The sequence below is a fragment of the Betta splendens genome, chromosome 17 (assembly GCF_900634795.4).
Source record: "Betta splendens chromosome 17, fBetSpl5.4, whole genome shotgun sequence".
In the NCBI taxonomy this organism is placed as follows: Eukaryota; Metazoa; Chordata; class Actinopteri; order Anabantiformes; family Osphronemidae; genus Betta; species Betta splendens.
Window position 1 is genome coordinate 11,362,539 of NC_040897.2, and position 19,169 is coordinate 11,381,707.

The window sequence follows — 19,169 nt, forward strand, 5'->3', positions numbered from 1 at the left end:
GCAACTGCCTTTGAAACTGCTCTGAGCTAAAGATGGACAGGTCCTTGTTCCAGCCCACGTTGATCTGAACGACCCCCTGTCCAACTGCAGGCCCAATACCCCACCATCACCATCACCAGCACCATCACCTTCACCAGCTGCAGCAGCAGCAGCAGCAGCAGCAGCAGCAGCAGCAGCAGCAGCAGCAGCAGCAGCAGCAGCAGCAGCAGCAGCACCCTCCCACCTCTTATCTCCCCAGTTTGACTAATGCCCTCTAGTAAGTACAGAGGTGGCAAGAGGCCCTTTGTTGCCTCCAACAATACAAACAGGCACATCAAAAGGGAAGGAGGCTGCGTTTCAGGTGTCACACCTCTTGTGATGATGGTGGTCCCTACAGATAACTCATCATCGTCTGCACGTTCTCCTCAGGAAGAGACGATAGAAGAGCAAGTTTGACAGAGACAGATTTCGCCTTTTTGCTGTTGCTTGTTTTTCAAAAGTGGCAACACGTGATTAATATCGTGCGATAAACAACAGTTGGGCAAATCCGAAGTTAGAATCTATTGGCTGAAGTGTCGGGTAAAGGTGTGAGCGCTGACAGGATGTATTTATTCAGAAAACAGAAGAGAGAAACAAAAACACCTCGGTGCCTAAAAATGAGATTGAAACGCGAACGTCTCCGCCTGGTTGTATGTTTTCATCGAGTCGGCACGTTGCTTATTTTGAATCTCAGTGTTTATCTTGCAGCAAAGCTCCCGTGTTAAATGCATTGAATACAGAAGGTGATCTGACTTCAGACAGAGGCTCACACAGACATCAAAAGCCTGACTTCAAAGTCAGTCACATAATGAAATGCCCACACACGGCACTCGCCCTCTGCAGCTCAGCCTCGGCCCCGTCACCTCTGCTGTGTACGACCTACGAACAAGAAAAGCTTTGAGATTCCCAGTCTCCAAAGCTGCTCGAACCCAGACGTGTTAGCGAAGCTCCCATTTTCTAATGCTAACCAATGGTGACATATTGCAGCCTGATTAAATGTCAGGTCTCCAAATACGTCTCAGCTTTAATACATGTTATCAGTGGCTCTCATCAACATTCTTCAGGAGGCGCGGGACAGGAGCTGGCTGCTGGTGGGAGTGTTTGCATCACACTGGTGGAGTGTGGCCATAAGCGCCACTCCACTGGATTCATCCACAGCTTTTTTTGAAATGCATGCAGATGTGTCAGGGTGAAACTCGGGACATGAAAAAAAAGAGGATACTGATTGCAATTAGGCCTATTGTCCCCCCCATTTATATGGTTATTGGGTGGTGCCACTTGCGGTCTGGTCGTGTCAAAGTTCTCACAGTCAGGACGCCAGCCCGCTCACTGGGGCTGCCGTGGCCTCCTCTGGCAACTATCTGCTAACAATGTCGGTCTCACGTGGGTGACAAAGCTTCTCGGTGGGTCTGGCTGGAGGGAAGGGCAGCGTGGCTGCAGGGCCGGAGCTCGGGCCCATCCTGTGATCTGTTTCATGCTTTGTGCTCGCGCTCTTCCCCCCGGATGGCGTGAAAGGCGTGGAGGTGTGGAACGAGCCACTAGTGACCCAAACCTGAGCCGAGCTGCTAGCGCCGCGCAGCCTTCATTGGTTTTAAAGGCCGGAGCTTTTTATGAACGTCTGGGAACGTAGTAATGAGTTCTAGTCGCAGGGCAAACAGTGAAGGGTGGTTTAAAATATAGTTTGATGTGGGGGTGGGCAGACTAATGAATCCACATGAATGACAACTGAAGGGTATCACTTTTTGTGGTGCTTTCACTCCGGAGGGGGTGTGTATCAATCTTTCTGTGTGATAATGGGGTTAGATAGTGAGACCTGGCCTCTGGTGGTGACATTGTTGCAGGGCTCAAAGACTATCAGGGGTCCAGCGGCTGAGCCGGAGCACTGGTGGGCTCTATTCACATCCTAGCCCTAATCTATCATGAGACCAGGTCTTTCTCCTCAGCAAAGCTCAGTCTATTTCCAAACTCTCATCACTGAGATTTCTTTCTGTTACTATTGTTTCTTCAAAAAGCACAGTTGGCCCATGCAGCCTCTCAAAGGAATCAAATTATTAGTCCAGACTTATTATTTTCTCTACTCTCCTCCCCTGGTCCACGTCGGGACGTTGTGTCCGTCATGTCGGACAGCTTTTGCGGTTCTTAACCCTGTGAAATCAGAAAAAATCAGATTTCATTTGAGCTGCAATATGAGTGGAAAGGATCTGAATCGTCTGTGGTGGTTTTGCAATAGTGTCTTTATAATGAGATACGGTTTATTCGCCTCAAGTTGTTGGCTGTATTTTAAACAACTATAAGCCTATGTGCATGATTCACCAGATCTACAAACAGTATCATTAATTATTACTAATATTGGATTTCCCCCATTCAACAAACCAAACTCTACCACAACAAAGGGAACTGACTGCCAGCGAATATCTAACTGGATGTGGTGATATTAAACTTATTCAAGTTAGAACAAAATTAAATAAAAATTATAATTACACAGGACTATAATTTAATTCTTACCTACTGTCAGTCAAAATTTCCTTTTGATGTTGCCACTATAAACCATTCTGACTAGAAAAAGCTAAAATGATATAAAATTATTTATTTAATTACATATTTACTATTTATTGTCCACTTCTTTATGGACTCACTGCCTTCTGACTTGGAGCTACTAAATTTACCCAGTTGCTACAGTATTTGTTTGAAGACTTCTGTGGTCAGAGATCCATCATGATCTTCCACTTTCATCTGTTACACTTCACACGGGGCAACAACAGCACTTCTTACAGTCAGGACAGAACACCTGCCGGCTTGTTTACGCTATTTTATTCTGGTGTTAAAGAGTTAACTTTTGAAATCTACTACACTCAGCAGGACAAACCATCACTGTGTGCAGTCAATGGAGAAGCAGAGATGAGGTATAAAGGCTACGATGTTACAAGACACACAACACTCTTTCAAAACGGGTATTTCTGCAAATATATATATTTTACTTACTAGTATTTACATAGCATGAAATAAATAATTATAAAAAAACAACAAATTTTAGAAATCCATAAGAAAAGCAAATAGTTTGTACAAAACTTTGGATTTAAAGACTTAAGAAAAAAAATTAGAACGTAAGAAAATTGTCCATACAATTAACAAGTCACTTTAGGTCACTAAGCTGTACGGCTATGAACGCACGGTAGCAGGCAGGAACTGCTGCTGTGTAGTTTATTACAAGTGATTATGGCTGATTATTAATCTTTTCAGAAATCATGGACAGGCAAGTCTGAGTAGAATCTGGGAACTAAACATGCCTAAAATATAAAATCCCATCGGCTGTGAACAATAATTGAGGCTATGGGGAAAGAAATTTTAATAAACATTATGTTTTGTCTATCAGTTGTTTTCTATTTTCCAAATAAATAAATACTGGGTTGCGCTTCTCAAATGAAAGGAAACCCACGTGACTCAGCTTTTGCCCTGATGTTTAGCTTGACTACACAATCCATAAACAACTACAAAAATAGCAAACTCTATGTTGGTCTATTTGGTTAAATGGGAGTTATTGTACGTAGGAATTAGTCCAAACTTCACATTTTTTCCAAACTATACATGATAATATATTTCTTTCACAGAAAGAATCAAAATTGTACAGTACATAAAAGCCAGACAAGGACGCTGTATGTAAAGACCGAAACACACACACACATACGGTAATCTTCACTTAGCAGCATTAAAATAAGGGAAGTGTTGATGGATTCAGTGATGCTGCTTGTTGTTTAGTTTGGGGAACAATAAGCCACAACTGAGAATCATCACATGCTCAGGTTTTGGTCTTTTTGTTTTCATTTTTTTTGCTTTTCTACAGCTGTAAGTTATGTTGCAATAAACAGAGCAGATTCTTTTTTTAGTCCCATGAGATAATACTGATAAAACCAAGAGGAATAAGCTTCACATGTCTGGAACGGGACACTCGTTTCTCGTCTTTGGTCGTAACTCGCTGTGCGGTTGCTCTCGAGAGGAAGCTCCCAGCGTGTGTCAGGAAGCGTGCGTCAACCTTTCGCCGGCGTTCGGTGGATGTGGCTCATGTCTACTCTTAGAAACAATTAGTCATTCAAAGCACATATTAATTTGTTAGCTTAAGTATGTGTGAATATGTAAACACATTACAGAACGATAGCTACATTCACTCAGGTGCAAGTGCATTCTTACCTAAATGTCAGGAACGTATCAACGCTACACAACAAATACCCACGCGTACAACTATGTTAGTCTGAAGGCGTACACACACATACTAATAACGCTGAGTGAGAGAATGCTTGCTGTCCAGTGTCCGGTCGTGTAGTGATGCGTGGATGATGATGCCGAAGAGTCTGAGAAGCCACTTGACACTTGAAAACACTTGCAGCTCTGAGCTAATCGCCACCAAAGTAGAACGTGGAAAGACAAATCACCAATATGGTGATCAGAGGGTTCACAGAGAGCATCACTAGCACAGCTCTGATTGAATGGTCAAATCGGGCTCTGGTTCTTTAAGGCATCAGCTCAAGGCCATTGTTGGCTCCATGGTTGGGCTCCTCCCCCCCGTCTCAGTTTTTGATTTTGGCGAAACCCCCGGGCGCTACTTGCAGGTGTGCACGTCGTAGACCCTCACGCACTCCTGGCAGCTGACGTAGCAGCACCAGTGGAAGATGCAGTGGCACTTCTCCTTTCGCTTCTCGGTCCGAGTGTTGTGTCCCCGTCCGCAGCACAGCAGGTCGCAGCCATCGATGCCGTGCGACGTCAGGTTGCACACGCGGTCGCGCGTCCCGAAGGAGCCGGTCAGCGGATTGGGGTCGCAGAAGTTGGGCGAGCTCTCGTAGTAGACCAGGTCGCGGTCGGTGGGGGGTTTGAAGTAGTTGTACTTGGGCCTGAGGGTCTCCACCCACCCGCGCGACTCCTTGTGCTTCTCCACCACCATCTCCGACGCGCTGTCGTATTTATCCTTCATGTAGTCACCGATCGCTCGGAAGTCGGGCTGAGACCACCAGCAGGTCTTCACCTCGCAGCTCCCCGAAAGCCCGTGGCACTTACACTTCAGGAACATGTTGTCGTTGAGGGACTAAAAAGGCAAAACAAAGTTTTAGTTAAAAATCTGACATTTGAACAAAACTCTACAACACAAAGACGCACTGACCGTCCTTCCGGCCTCGTTGTTGTGGCGGTTCATGGCCGAGCGCGCGTCCGGGCGGTTCTCTCGGGCGTCGGCGAACTCCCGCGACACCATGCTGCCGAAGTCCACGTCCTCGCTGCAGCCGCCCCACTTCCAGCCCTCGCCCGGGGGGCCCTTGTGGCGCGTGTCGCACCCGCAGATGGTGGCCGAGCCCTCGGCGCATGCGCGGGTCACCGCGAAGGCCACTCCGGCGGAGGCGATGGCGTGAACGAAGGCGGACTCCCGAGTGGCTGTGAAGACAGAAGGAACATACGCATTTATTAGCTTTTAGAGCCACAGAGTGGTCACCAACAGAACAAACAGTGGGTTCTACACCGTAGAATGTGTTCAGGTCAGATCTGCTGAGAGGCTCCATTGTGTACCATCATTTTGCCCAAACAACAATCGTGCTGTTTTTGAATAAGACCACCAAGGCCTCTGTCTGGGTCTGACATAGCAGGCTGATGACTAAGAGGGATCAGGATCTTCCAGAGAGATGAGAGGGAGTTGTGACAGGCCTATAATTAAGAGACTCAATTAGGCTTTTGAAAGGTTAGGATGCGGCCTCACACCGAGGGGACAAGCTAGAGACATGACACCAGGATGAGGCTGCAGGTTTCTGATTTGCAGCTCTAGGTGTCGCAGGAAAGAGGGTATTTTTGAATATGTGCACTTGCAGGATTTTAAAAAGAAGGGAGAAGAAGATCACGTGGAGACACCGGGGGCGCGTGCGAAAATGCGAAGAGAAACGAGGCATAAATAGAAGGACATTGTTGAAATCGCTGCTTTGGGAGTGTGTTGAGTCGGAGAGAAAGGCAGAGGACACACGCACACACACACACACACACACACACACACACACACACACACACACACACTGCACGACAAAGGGAAAGGAGGAAGAAAAAGAAGGGGAACGTAGAACGCTGAAGGGAGCAGGAGCTCCTCCTTTACGGCAGGTTCCAACCAGTTCAAGGACTAGAGTTCGTTAGTAACAATGATGCAAGAGAAAAGGTCTCCTGGCGTCCTCCACCACCCACATCACACGCCGCCTGCAAACACACGCTCTCCTCCACGAGGCCCAGATCACTTCACCCGGCTGTTACTGTCTTTGTTATGAAGGTGAGATGCAATCGCAGCATGAGGAAACTGTCTAGAGTGATTAATTACATATCATCATGCGCCTTGGAGGAGCTTCTTGTTTTTAGGTTTCATGCTCGGAGTGAGTTGAAGTGAATGCAGGTCGCGCCAGAATCTAAAACGTCAAGGAAGTCATACAACGAAGAGATTCAGTGACTGAATTTAATGATCCGACTTGTTTAAAATAATAATAAAATGAATGCACGTTATGCAAGTTATTCTGGAGAGTATTATTTTTGAGAAGTGCAAAGGAGACTGGACCTACAAAGGAACCCGTTTAGGACTCTTTATGGAGCAATAGACTGCAGACTAGAAGTGGGTGGAGGGATGAAGGGATTATGACGGGATCTGGTGGAGACTAGAAAGGCAAATATTATTTAGATGGATGCCTTAGGTTGTCCACAGTGCCATCATTTTCAAACATTCAATTAGGAATATTTAGTTCAAACATTAGTTTTGACATTGTTTGTAAGAGATTAAATGTTTTTCTACACCGTCAGTCTTGAATGAATATCTTCTACATTCCTATTAAATAGAGTCGTTATTTAGAGGTGGCCTTGTAATAACCTCTACTTCACCTGGGAAAAGCAGCTCCTCCACTAAAACCGCTGCTTTTCTTACTTTTACAACCAATTTATGGTATTCCAGGACGCTTTCCCTCCAACAATGCTCCTCCGCCAAACTTTGCCGGAGCCTGGCAGGCCAAGTGGTCCCTACGACCTGCTGGGGGGTTGAATCCCCTATTGTGCTGGCACTGTCATGCTGTGTTAGCCTCACAATGGCTCCAGATATTTTATATGAAATTTGCCCCGGCCGGTGATTAGTGGGGACCAAGTTAAGTCATAGCAACAGAGAACTATGCATTGGCCGGACCCTGCTTGTCGGCAGACGGGGAAATCCCTATTCAAATGGTTTAATAAAACAATCTAAAGGGCGTGTGAATGGGGAAAAGCAGTTTTTCTCCTGCTTAATCTCATGGTTGCGAAGATATTGTGCTGTGAGCAGTGCCCAGCAGGGAGTGGGGCTAAGGTCCCCCCATCAACTCCATTTACCACACCCCTTCTTTCTTTCTGGCCCGGAGTTAATGATATACTGGTGCGCTAGTTTCCCTCCCCCAGCATGGTGAGACATACGTCCTGTGAAAAGCAGAGACCCTTTAGCTCATCCTAAATAGTTACACTTTCTCATCCCGAGGTCGTAGGTCGTAACCCACATCCCCTAACAGTTTCCCAGTTCGTCGCCCTGCGAGTTTAGATGGGACCCAGTGAGTTAGGTTAATTTTTAGTGGGATTTCCTGGTAAGGGTAATTGGGCAGGGCAACAGTACCTGCAGGGCATAAAGATTAGATAAGTCACAGCTACCACATGTTTTACATATTATGTAAGAGGAGTTTCCTATGACCCTCACTTTAATGAAATGGTTTCTAGCAGAAGAGTCACCATGTGTGTCTATACCTGTGTGGGTGGTATCACTTGTGAAACTCTGACTGTCCACTTAATTATCCAGTCATATGACTCACAAGGTAGCGCCTGATTACACCTATATCATAGTGTAGGTGTTCTGTAAATACCACAAATGCCTGAAACCGCTCTGGGATCGGCTCTGCGGACTGGGAACACCTGCGCCGCTTTCTGCTGCCTTTCATCGCGGGCAGATTCCAGCGGTGCATGTTTTGACACTTTAGTTAATGTAAATTAATGAGCGCTGACGCAGACGTGGCCCGAAGGCAGGGCTCGTGATGCTGGGTGTGGAGTGAGAGGGGAACACACAGACGGGGAGAGAGAGAAGGACGGTACTGTACGCGACGCTGGTGCACGTTTACCTGGTTCTGGGTTGATCCATAACATTCAGTTTGCTTTTCGCCATCTGACAGGGACACGCGAATTTAAAGGAGAAACTCTATATTTGTCCAGTCAATTCCCTCTGTAAAACAAATGTCACTGGCGGTCATGGGCTAACTGACAGGAAGTGAGCTTCTGATGTCAGTGATGGTGCCTGCTCTTCCTTTCAGCTGTGCCCCTGAAAAGGCAGGAGGAAACCGACACACAACAGTCTGAATCGCAGACAAACAGACACCAGCGAGGACAAAGGCCCCGTAGCACAGACAAACAGCAGCATCAATCAAATCCAATGAAATGGAAGCCCTCTCCTACTAAGCCCTATCAAAGGCCTGTGAGCCCCTGAGTCACTTTCCTTGGCCCCTGACAAAGGCACTTAATCCAGCCACTTTGACCTCTCACATTATTAAGGGCCTCAGTGACCTTAATCCAATCAAAATGATTTACTAAAGCCCAGTGTCTGCCTCCTCTTTCCACCCTGTACTCCTGCAATTTAGGCCTGGGAGGGAGGCAACGGGAGAGATGTGGTGGCGTTTTGCACCACAAAGGGGCTGGGATTGAGAACCCCTATCGTTAGCCACCTACTCGAGCTCGAGCCACTTCTCTCCATTGGCCCAGGAGTTTATTAAAAGCAATTGCCCCAACTAACCCTTCAGCCCCCCGGTGTTTGCATCAGCCCTCTGCAAACTGGGCGACAGGTCCAGGCCCACGCTCTGCATTCAGTCTCACAAAAACACCTACTAGACGTAAAAAGTCGAGGGAGGTGGATGAGAAGACCATCACCACTCCCATGTCTGCATGCAGGAGGGAGCCAGCGGTCTGTTAACTCCACTCAAAATCTCGTGCCGGGCGCTTCAGAGGGAGCAGAACAATCACAGGGGATTCCCTCTAAAGAAAACTCCAGCAAGACAGAACGCACTCGCCTTAATTGTGTACATTATTGCATGTGTACAGGCCCCTCGGAGCTTGTTCAGCTCAAGGTCTATTTAAACAGGGATTTGAATGAGCATAATGAATGATGCACGCAGGCAGCGCAGGTTCTCCACCGCAAATACAAGACGCGCATTGTTCGGGGAAGAGTAAATCAGCAGCGCAGAGACAACAAGTCACTTTCAGTTCTTTTTCTTTTTCAGGCGGTTTGAAGAAACGGGGTCTTTCGAGGCGTTCACGTTGCTGTCAGGTTTCGGGTGTGCGGCTTGTTATGCCTGACTTTTTAGGGCCAACCTATAAAAACGCTAGGAATTCTGGGAACTTGTGGCCCAGGGCTTTACCTTTATCCAACACGGGCCCGAATATGGCCAGGTTGTCGTTGACGGTGGTGCAGTTCCAGCGCCGGCCCCTGAACTGGTGCTGGCACTCCTGGATGCCGATCTTCACGCCCTCGGCCACGCTGGGCATGATTTCCACGTAGTTCCGGCAGAAACGCAGCTGCTTGGGCACCAGGCCCGGGATGCTGCCGCACAGAATGGGCTGCGTTCCCAGTGAGGTGTACTGGTGGCCCACCGCTAGCGACCTGGAAGAAGAGGGGAAACGGTTGATCTGCTGTCTGTCGGCGCCCGTAGCTATTGATTCACCACATCTGAATGCAAGGACTGATTTGGACCGGTGTAATTTTACGTCTGACTGTTTGTTTGCCGTGTCAGATGCTGCCATTAGGCATCTATCCTTTATCCCCTCAACCACCCTTTCTGCAGACACCTGGCCTTTGTGTGTATTGAAATTGCAGCCCTGCTGCGACAGAAGCAGCCAGTGTTTCTGTCTAAGATGAAAGTCCACCATGTATCTAGAGGTCTTCATAGACCTTAAGCTGACATCTTGGAAACATGCACCTTGTTATTAAGTGTCCGCACACTTAACACGCCTTCAGCTTAGGGTAATGAGAGTGCAAACGCGCCGCTGGGACTTCAGAGAGCGTATTAAGAGCAACACTGAACCCATCTCCTGACCTCTTCCTTTGAGGAGGCTGTTCTGGGATATGACAAGTGCAAACTTGGTTCGCTGATTACATCTCTCCGTCTCGCTGCCTTTATTGCTTTCTCCATGTCTGTACGTATTTCCCTCTGTCTCCCAATTTGCACTTGTAGCCTATCTAGTAATCATAGCAATTGGAGGTTCATTGTGAACCCGAGCTGCTTTTATTGAAATGTCACCAAAACCAGCGCTTTGACGGGGTCATTACTTAAGAACAGATTCCTATTATGTTTGTGAAGCAGTGGCAACCGGTCGAGTCCTCGTTTGACACCCGGCCGTCTGCCGAAGCGGTGCCGACCGCGATCTGATGCCAGACCCGAGCAGGTGTGCTGCTCCGATGGCTCGCCGTCCGATGACCCGATTGCTGCTGCTCAAGGACTAATCACTGATCACAACAAGATTACTAAACGCCCTGACACTGGCCCGAGGCAGCTCGCCGTAAAAAGCCAGCTCGGCCAAGTGACCCCCGGCTTGTTAACACAGAAGATAAAGCTGGTTTCTCCTTTTAAAGTTAGCGCTCAGACGCGACCAGGTGTCCAGTATGCGCGAGCCGCCAGCTGACTGGTTCCCTGAACTAAACGTCTTTGCCGTCGCGGAGCGGATGTCGGAGTCGTGCGTCACGGTGGTTTTACCGGAGTTTCCTGTCATTTCTGCAAACTGGTCGGCTCTGGTTAATCATAAATGAGCCATCCAGCCAGCGAGCAATGCCAAGTTGAGCACGTCTCCAGAGGAAATCCCATTTGTCTGCAGTTTGTCTGCGACATTCATCAGCAACGCGGGGCACTCCTGTCACAAATTGACCTCTCCTTGGCCCTTGTCAGTCCATCTGCCCCAAAGCGCATCATTCCGAGGAGAAACCTGAGCCCACGTGCCGAACTGGTGAAGAATCTGGGTTTGCCCCCAACGCGCGCGGCAGGCCGACGAACCGAACGGGGACTCTATCGGGAGCAGAAGCGCTCCCTAACGAGTCTTTAACGAGCGTTGGCGCTCGCCTTCCTGTAGCATGTCACACAAAGGCACGGTGAGTCAGGGAGCTCAGGTGGGTCCAGTCATGCTCGCCCGTGTCTGTGTCAGTGGGGCTGAGTAATCCATGCCCCCTCTTCCTGTTAGGAAATGGCCTAAGAGACGAGCCTGTGTGTGATTTATGATTTTTTAAGGAGGCATTGTTGCCCAGTGTTGTTGGATACCAGCTCCAAGTAATATTTAAACAAAACCGCTGGTATTTTATTTATTGATTTTAGGCATCTATTGCGTTTTACTGCCTTAATTCTCCCTAACTCCGCCTTTATCTTCTCAGAGCCGTGCCCGTCAGAGGAACAGTTCAGTGGGATCAGTAAAGTAAAGTTTGAGGCAGCGAGTTTTTAATTTCCTTAAGACCTGGGCTGTCAAATGAACACTTGCCCGAGTGAAAACTGTTACAAATAAATACTTAAGCAAAACATATATCACATTTAATTTTTCTCTAAGTACAGACCTTCCCCCTCTCATCTCAGTGTATCCAGCAGGTTTAATGCATATTTCAGCAAGCCCAAGCAGGGTACCTTAGAATTACCACTTTACTCGTGGGCCCTGGGGCCTTGGAGCCGACTTTGACATCAAGAGAGTATGTTTGGGAAAAGGAATGTGCGGCAAGCTTTCACCTCCAGGTATTTATCTTCTAAGGTGGGGTGGACTAGGGAAGGGGGTTGGCGGGCTGGCGGGTGCAGCCAGGCTATGTCATGGCAGGTAGAGAGGAGACAGACATGAACCTGTCCCCGTGCAAATCCGTATCCCAGCGCGGCGCCGAGGCTGAGTGTGATGCAGCTCCAGCGGCCACTTGTAGGAAAAGGTCAGGAGCAGTGCAGCAATGCAATAATTGGCTGCATATGAAGAAATCACCAGTTTTGCGAGGAATAAAACTCCATAACTGCTGCAGGACGGAGTCAAAACTCGCCCTTTGTTGTGTCATATGTGGGTCTTTATGAATAGAGCAAAAGTTAAGCTGAGACTGAGCTTCACGGTCTTTCCTCGCTGTATCTGTCAGTGTGCTGGAGAAAAGTACAACAAACACTGATGTCACATATTCCTCAACATACGCATGAGACCGCAGAGAGGTTCGGGAAGCACCACTGTGGATGCAGGCGCTAGCTTTTCGGGCTGCACTGATCTTATGTCCACCGTTATATCAGGATTTCCTTCCAGCTGAGCGTGTAATTAGTTTCTCATCAGCATTACCACCAGGGGACCCATTAAAGGAAGCAGATTAGGCTACGTCTGATATCCAAGCAACCTTAAATATGGAATGATTCATTTTAAAAAATGCAGGACGTGACTGCAGCATGTTTGAGGGAAATGACCGGTCAGGAACAATATTACTCATAGATTAGTATGACTTTAGGTTCCTAATCATGACTGATAAGAACTGACTCTGCCTCGTTCTCTAACTGTGATTTAATAAGGTAATATTTTTTTAATTCTCACTCATTGTGTTATATTTATTTTTATTTTTAGCATGATCGGCATTCTCCACCGTTCTTGTTATGTCTCACTGTGACCCCACGCGCGCGCACAGACACGCACGCGCACGCACGCGAGATCGCGAAGCTTGCACCTGCTGCACCCTGAATATAAAAATGACAAATGATTCCCAGACAAACCGCAGAGCTCAGAAATATTGTGAAGAAAAATACATTAGGGCACGTGCCACTTTTTAAATTAGGTCTGTCCTGTCGTGCGTTTTCTGCGTCAGGTTGAACGTGAAGAGCGCACGCCTTTACTGTACCTCTTCACAGTGAACGCGGGTGCCGAACGCCTCAAAACGAACCTGGAACTATCGGAACTCTCGGTCCATTCGCGCGTTCCGCCGCTGTCACGAAACCAAAGCCCAACTGAAACTGACAGGAGCGGATCATCGCGGCCGCGTCGCGCTACTTAGAAGCCGCTGCTGTCCGGGATATAAAGAAAATAAAACTTACCACCAGATGGGATAACTTGCCATGACATGCGTGAGCCCACAGAGCAACAGGAAACATCCAAGGTGTATCATCCTCAAAGTTTCGCAAAACATCTCCAGCGGGATTCCTACGCGCACGCTCGTACGCGCGCCGAGCTTCGAACTGAGCGAAAAAAAATAAATAATTAAAAAAAAATCGAATGTGCGGTGATTTTTTAATTTTTTTTTATCCTCCGCGGAATCTGAAGGAGACGCTGCCTTTCGCGTAACGTCGTGGCAGAGCTCTGGAGCCAAATATTAAAGGTTAAAAGCTGCTCGCTTTTTAGGACCCAATCAGCAGGTATTGCCAAAGGGGGAATACTGATGATATGTTCCTCCGCTGCCTAGTCAGGCAGTTGGAACTCAGACACCAGAATGGGCTAATTTTAGGATGAGTTTTACTGCTCATTGAGAATTGGTCGCATTAGCATGCAGTGTGTGTGATATATAATGTTGTTTAAAGGAGAGAGGGAGGGTCCGAGGGGTTTTAAATAGACATCGGAACCCCTGTGGATTGCGTAGCTATAACAACCTGTCCGGATTTCACTCCCTGGCTTGAAGCTTCTAAAATGCAGAAATAAATATGTGTGAATTGCTTCAGACCATTATTAAGGTCTGCAGCCCTTCATTTGTGCCCGGCTGCCATGAATGTAAAATTAGAGGTTAAAAGATTTGTCCTTTAAGGGCTGATGGATTCTCAATGAATTGAAACCTAAAATTCACTAAATTAAACAGCGCTTATATATTTATTTGTAAATAATTTATAATGATGTTACATTTATTTATTTTTCGCTTTTAAATATGAAAAAAAACGAATCCTTTTCTATAGGCTTGCATTTTTTGCTCAGATTAAAAAAATCTGTTTTGAACACTATGTTAAAGCGCACTATTTTCTCTAATATTAACCATCTCACTGCTATAATAAATAAAATAAAACTTTAGAGCCGCTACCATAATAAACTAGACGGTTTATTCCAACAAAAGTTTCGGAGCACGGAGGTTAAACTGCAGACGGTGCGTGTCCCCTCCTCAATGTCAAGTGACTGTTGCTGATCTAATGGAAGGTGGGTCGGTCTTTCCATTCACAGCGCTGATGTTTATCTGCAGATTAAAACATCAGCTGTGGTTGTGCAACGTCTGGCCAGCATGTGACATATAAATCATAAAATGACTGACGATAATTTCTCAGAACAGGGTTGATAGAAAACAGGCATCGTTAATAAAATATAAATAATGATGACAAAAAAAATCAGCATAAATTCGCACAGCTCGTTTTTCTGCAGAAATATAAAATGATTTTTGACTCATGTAAGAAATTGAATGTGTTATCTTTTTCTGTTTTTGCTTTTTAGAAAGATTTGGCTCCAGGACATGTTTAAGTTGTGAACAAATAGTTAATAATAGACGGTGGAGCTCAAAGGTTCCTGCGAATGTGCTGGCAGCTGCAACCTTCTATATTATATTGTAACTTCAAATTGTGTTTTATTTTAAAGCCAATTTTTATTCATGTATAAATATTATGTAATATATAAAATTATATTTTAGTGTTATTTTATTTCTGATAGAATTGCGTATTTATTCAGTCACACTGTGCTCGAATTTCCAAAGGAAAATTTGCCAGATCTTCCAAACTTTGACGACTTATTTACGAGTGAGACAAAGCAGGGCGCCGTGGTCTCCGGACAAGAAGAAGACACGATGCTGTCGCCATCCGGTGGAGAACGTTGCGCACGGCAAATCTGACCAGTTAAAACCTTAAAGAACTCCATGCGGCACACAGGCTGCAGGATATGTTCAACGGCAGCTCTGACGTAATTCTTCTAGTTTATACACACAATTAACACGAGTCTAATAATTGTTCTAATGGTGTGAGTTGAATTCTTTCAACATTTTTCACATATAACACCTTTTTGATTTTTTTTTATAAATATTATTTACATTGATTTAGTCAATGAAATTTCATTAATTTATTGCTAATTTAATTATTTTTAGCCATAGAAGTCTATAAATTATTTCTTAAATGCCATAATGCCATTGCTATTAACAAATAGACTCAAAGGTTTGATGAAAGACTACTGAAAAAGAGGTTGATGTAAACAAACACTTTAAACAGCTGAACCTCCAGGAGGCAGTCTCCAGTGGTCGCAGACATTTTCCACACCTCACTGGAGACCTGTCATGTGTCAGTCTGCCTCGAATCCTCAGTCATCATCCCCGTCCCCAGTCACAGGACTCAATGACTACAAACCCACGGGCCTGACCTCTGTAGTCTGTCCTTCAACAGAACAGTTCCATCCCTGCTCCACGACAAACTCTCCCAGCTCAATGTGCCTGACTCCACCTGCAAGTGGATCACAGACTTCCTCATGGACAGACAGCAGTGTGTGAGGCTGGAGAAGCTTGTCTCGGCTACCTGGACCACCAGCACCGGATCCCCCCAGGGCTGTGTCCTTTCACCCCTGTTATTCTTCCTGTACACAAACAGCTGCACATCTGGATACAAGTCCGTCAAACATCGGCCTCATCTCTGACAGAGATGAGTCAGCCTACGAGAGTGAGATAGCCAGACTGGCATCATGGTGCAGCGCCAACAACCTGGAGCTCAGTGCTCTGAAGACAGTGGAGATGACAGTAGACTTCAGGAAGGAACCAGCCCCCCCTCCCCCCCGTCATCCTTTGTGGAGGCCCTTCTGCTTCCTGGGCACCATCACCAACCAGGACCTCAAGCGGGAGCAGAACATCAGCTCCATCACTAAGAAGGCTCAGCAGTGGATGTACTTCCTGAGGCAGATGAAGAAGTTCCACCTTCCTGTAAAGATGTTGGTAAACGTCTACACAGCCATCATTGAATCCATCGTCACATTCTACTTCATAGTCTGGTTTGCTGCTGCCACGGCCAAAGAGAAGGCCAAGCTGCAGCGCGTCATACACTCTGCTGAGAAGGTGATCGCGCCACAAGAACACCTTCTTCCCCACTGCAGTCAGTCTATTGAACTGTGCCCTAAACCACCCCAGTTAACCCCCTCCCCTTTTGAAAAACTTGCATATACAGTGGTGCCTCCATTAGGATACACATCCAAAAAGCCTTTTGGATCATATTAAATTCATATTTCCCACTTGGCTGCACATTACTTCTTTATGAATTTGAAATGAGAGCCTTCATAAAGTAAGTCTTTGTTTCGTGGTTAGCGGTCAGCATTAACATAAAAACCAGTTCAGCAGAGGAGCTTGTGCGAGATGTGCCGACATTAAATCCAAATCATGATATTATAATGAACAGCAACCATTAAACCATCGTTGCACCTTCCTGTCCGCTCCAGCCCTTTACCAGCGGTCAGGTTTTCCCCCAACAGGACATCATACGACCTCTGTGGGCCCACGGTGACCTCACCGCTAATGCCGTAATTCAGCAAAAGGCCAATGGCATCAAATCACAAAGTGAGTTTTGTCGTTGGTCTGCATCATGACGCTCAGTTTGACACAACACAGCCACGCTAACATCATGCGAGGCGCAAACAGCGAAGCAAACGCGCTTTCATTACTTCACTGGGTTTTCCATGAGCGCTAGTCGCCGGCGCGGCGGAGCTGTTAACGCTCATCTGAGCACTCAGAAATCTGAAGGCACCAAAGCCACCAAGTTGGCGTTTACTGTGTGCAAGTGTGACAGCACCACTAGATGTCAGCATTGTAATAGAAGCAAGTGGGTCACAGCTGTAGAAGGTTTTAGCTGCTTTTAGAGGTCGGACGAGCTGAGTGTATTTGAGTGTTTAATTAAGCAGCAAATGTTGAAAAGTGTAGTGATAGAAGAATAATGTCCTTCAAGCTGGTATAAGAAAACAAAGGGACAATGTGATAAACTGTGCGATAGTGATCCCGTGTCATCATTCGCTGCTCTGTATCGTTCCCACTGTGAATTCACTTTACACGTAAACACGGGCAGTATCTGCTCCCTCCGTGCAGCCAACGCTGCCAGCGCTGCGATCTTTCCAGGCGAAAGGGAGGGGCCCCCGCGCCTGTGAGTCGAGCCACACCCACTCGCAAGCTCACACCTGGAAACATCTCATCACTTTCCCCTCGCACTCCTCCGCCGGCCTCCAGACATGGGAAACGCAAGCAGAGGGCCTGCGTCTGCTCCGGCTTTATCTTCAGGATGGGCACTGCCGCAGGCGTTGACGTCCGTATCTCGCCCGCTCGCCCCTTTGACAATGCAGGGTGTAAAAAGGCTTCTGATAAGCAAAAACACGAGGAGGGGATCCACTCCTCTATGAAGGAGGAGAAGGAGAGAGGAAGGCTATTTGACGGCACTACCTCGAATTTCAACTAAATGCAGCACGTTGATAAAAACGCTGAAAGGCCCAGAATAGATTCCTGATGCACTCCTTAAAATCTTGGAGAGGCCAGGCTTTACTTCAAACCTTTACACTAAGGAACAGCATCGGTTTTGCAGCATTCGTATAAGATGCCAACATCACCTCGCCAAAAAAAACATCACCTGAGGACTCGACTTGGATGATGTTATCTAGAGGAGCAAGTTCAACCGTGACCGCGACCTCCCGTGAACTCGGTTGCTTTCAAGGCAGAATCAGAGAGTTAGTTAGAGATAGTTTAATAAAAGCGAGGCAGGGGGAGGTTTAGTGTCAAAAACTCTGGAGGCTAGAAAACAAGTAGACGCAGCACCGCTTTAATTACAGGAACAGGTCTAATCATGGCGCCGCGCTTTTCATCTGACAAAGTGAGAAACTCTTCTTCTCTTCTTCTTCGCTGGTCGGTCTCCAAACGATGACACATTCTTTCTGGGTCATCCCAGGTCGCAATCAGCTGAGAGGGAGTCCGCGCGAGCTGCAGCTGCACAGCTGGACTCCGTCTCGTCTCATTAACGCTAAGCAAAGCAGATCCCGCCATTCCACCGACACCACCTGTCGGCCAGGAGCGCGAGCGGTTCCGTGCGGTCCGTCTCGCGTCTTGTCTGACGGCGTTTTCCTGGCTCTCTCCGGCGCAATGGGGTCGACCCCGGTGAACGGTCGTGTTTGCTCAAGGGCAAATAGAAAATTGTGATTCTGTAAACACCATTCAAAAAGGGTGTTTCAAAGGTTGCCGGGAAACCAGAGAGTGGATGTGATCATGCGGGTTTGGCAGTAAAAGACCTAGTAGACTGCGGTTTGATATTAATGTCAGATAATAATGTTTGCAGGACGTGGAATGTAATTAATGCTTGACTGAGAAGAAAAGCTTGGAACTGTTGCTGGGGTGTGTTATTTCTCACGTTCTAAACATTTCACCTTGTGTTACAGGTACTTCATATTTCCTCCCACAGCAGAGGCAGCTTGGACTTCCTGCTTAAAGACGTTCAGGCATGGACAAGCCACCACATGCTGACGTGCAGTTTGGCTCCAGTGTCTCATAACACTTCACTTGAAAAATATGTATGGACTATAGGTTACATGCCTCAAACATAGCATTGCTGTGGTGTTTTAATTCATAGCGAGGCCACTATCAGCAGGGAACTCCGACGCACGAGGCCCCGCGGCGACGCTGCAGCGCTCGGTGCGACGGGCACAGACGCGCCGTCAGCCTCCAAACCTCAGCCACAAGTTATGTCTGGTGCACGGAAAAGATGGCGTGGGCCTGCAGAGGAGTGGGGGCGGTGAGAGCGAGGAGTTTGGTGGTAACTCGGCTGGGATCGGACGGATGCGATTTACATTCCTCTCCGTGGAGGTGATATGGAGACAAGGTCGGACCGAGGCTAATACGTAAAGCTCTGATCTAATGTGTGATCGTCACTTTATTAATAATAATATATTTCTGTATATCCACATGTTGCATTAAATCAACTATATCTCTGTATATCTCCTCATCAATTGTGGAAGATGAAATCAATTTTCAGTCATTATTTAAGGATTGCAATCACATGTAATTTGCTTTTTGGCTTTTGTTTATATGTTTAGAAGACGGCACAGGTAACCAGGGTACAGACAACAGATTAGTGTCCATTACTAATTTCTGCCGCCTGCGCTTATGACAGCACCCAGTTCAACTCTCACTGGAGAAGAAAAAAAAAAAAAACACG

General features: G+C 46.9%; 1 protein-coding gene and 1 long non-coding RNA gene across 2 annotated transcripts in view; one reads left to right on the forward strand and one right to left on the reverse strand.

The window, feature by feature from the left end:
- LOC129603295 (uncharacterized) overlaps positions 1 to 19,168 on the forward strand; it is a 25,740-nt gene extending 6,572 nt beyond the window's left edge. Inside the window, exon 2 of the long non-coding RNA XR_008693058.1 lies at positions 18,394 to 19,168. This is a non-coding gene — a long non-coding RNA (uncharacterized LOC129603295). The remainder of the gene's footprint in view (positions 1 to 18,393) is intronic.
- Positions 2,971 to 13,844, reverse strand: wnt3a (wingless-type MMTV integration site family, member 3A). Its single transcript, XM_029132395.3, has 4 exons — positions 13,086 to 13,844; positions 9,432 to 9,673; positions 5,168 to 5,433; positions 2,971 to 5,092 (listed from the first exon to the last, which is right to left on the reverse strand). The coding sequence occupies exons 1-4, from the start codon at positions 13,175 to 13,177 to the stop codon at positions 4,613 to 4,615; spliced, it is 1,080 nt and encodes a 359-aa protein (XP_028988228.1). The 5' UTR covers positions 13,178 to 13,844; the 3' UTR covers positions 2,971 to 4,612.
- Position 19,169: the final 1 nt, after the last annotated feature.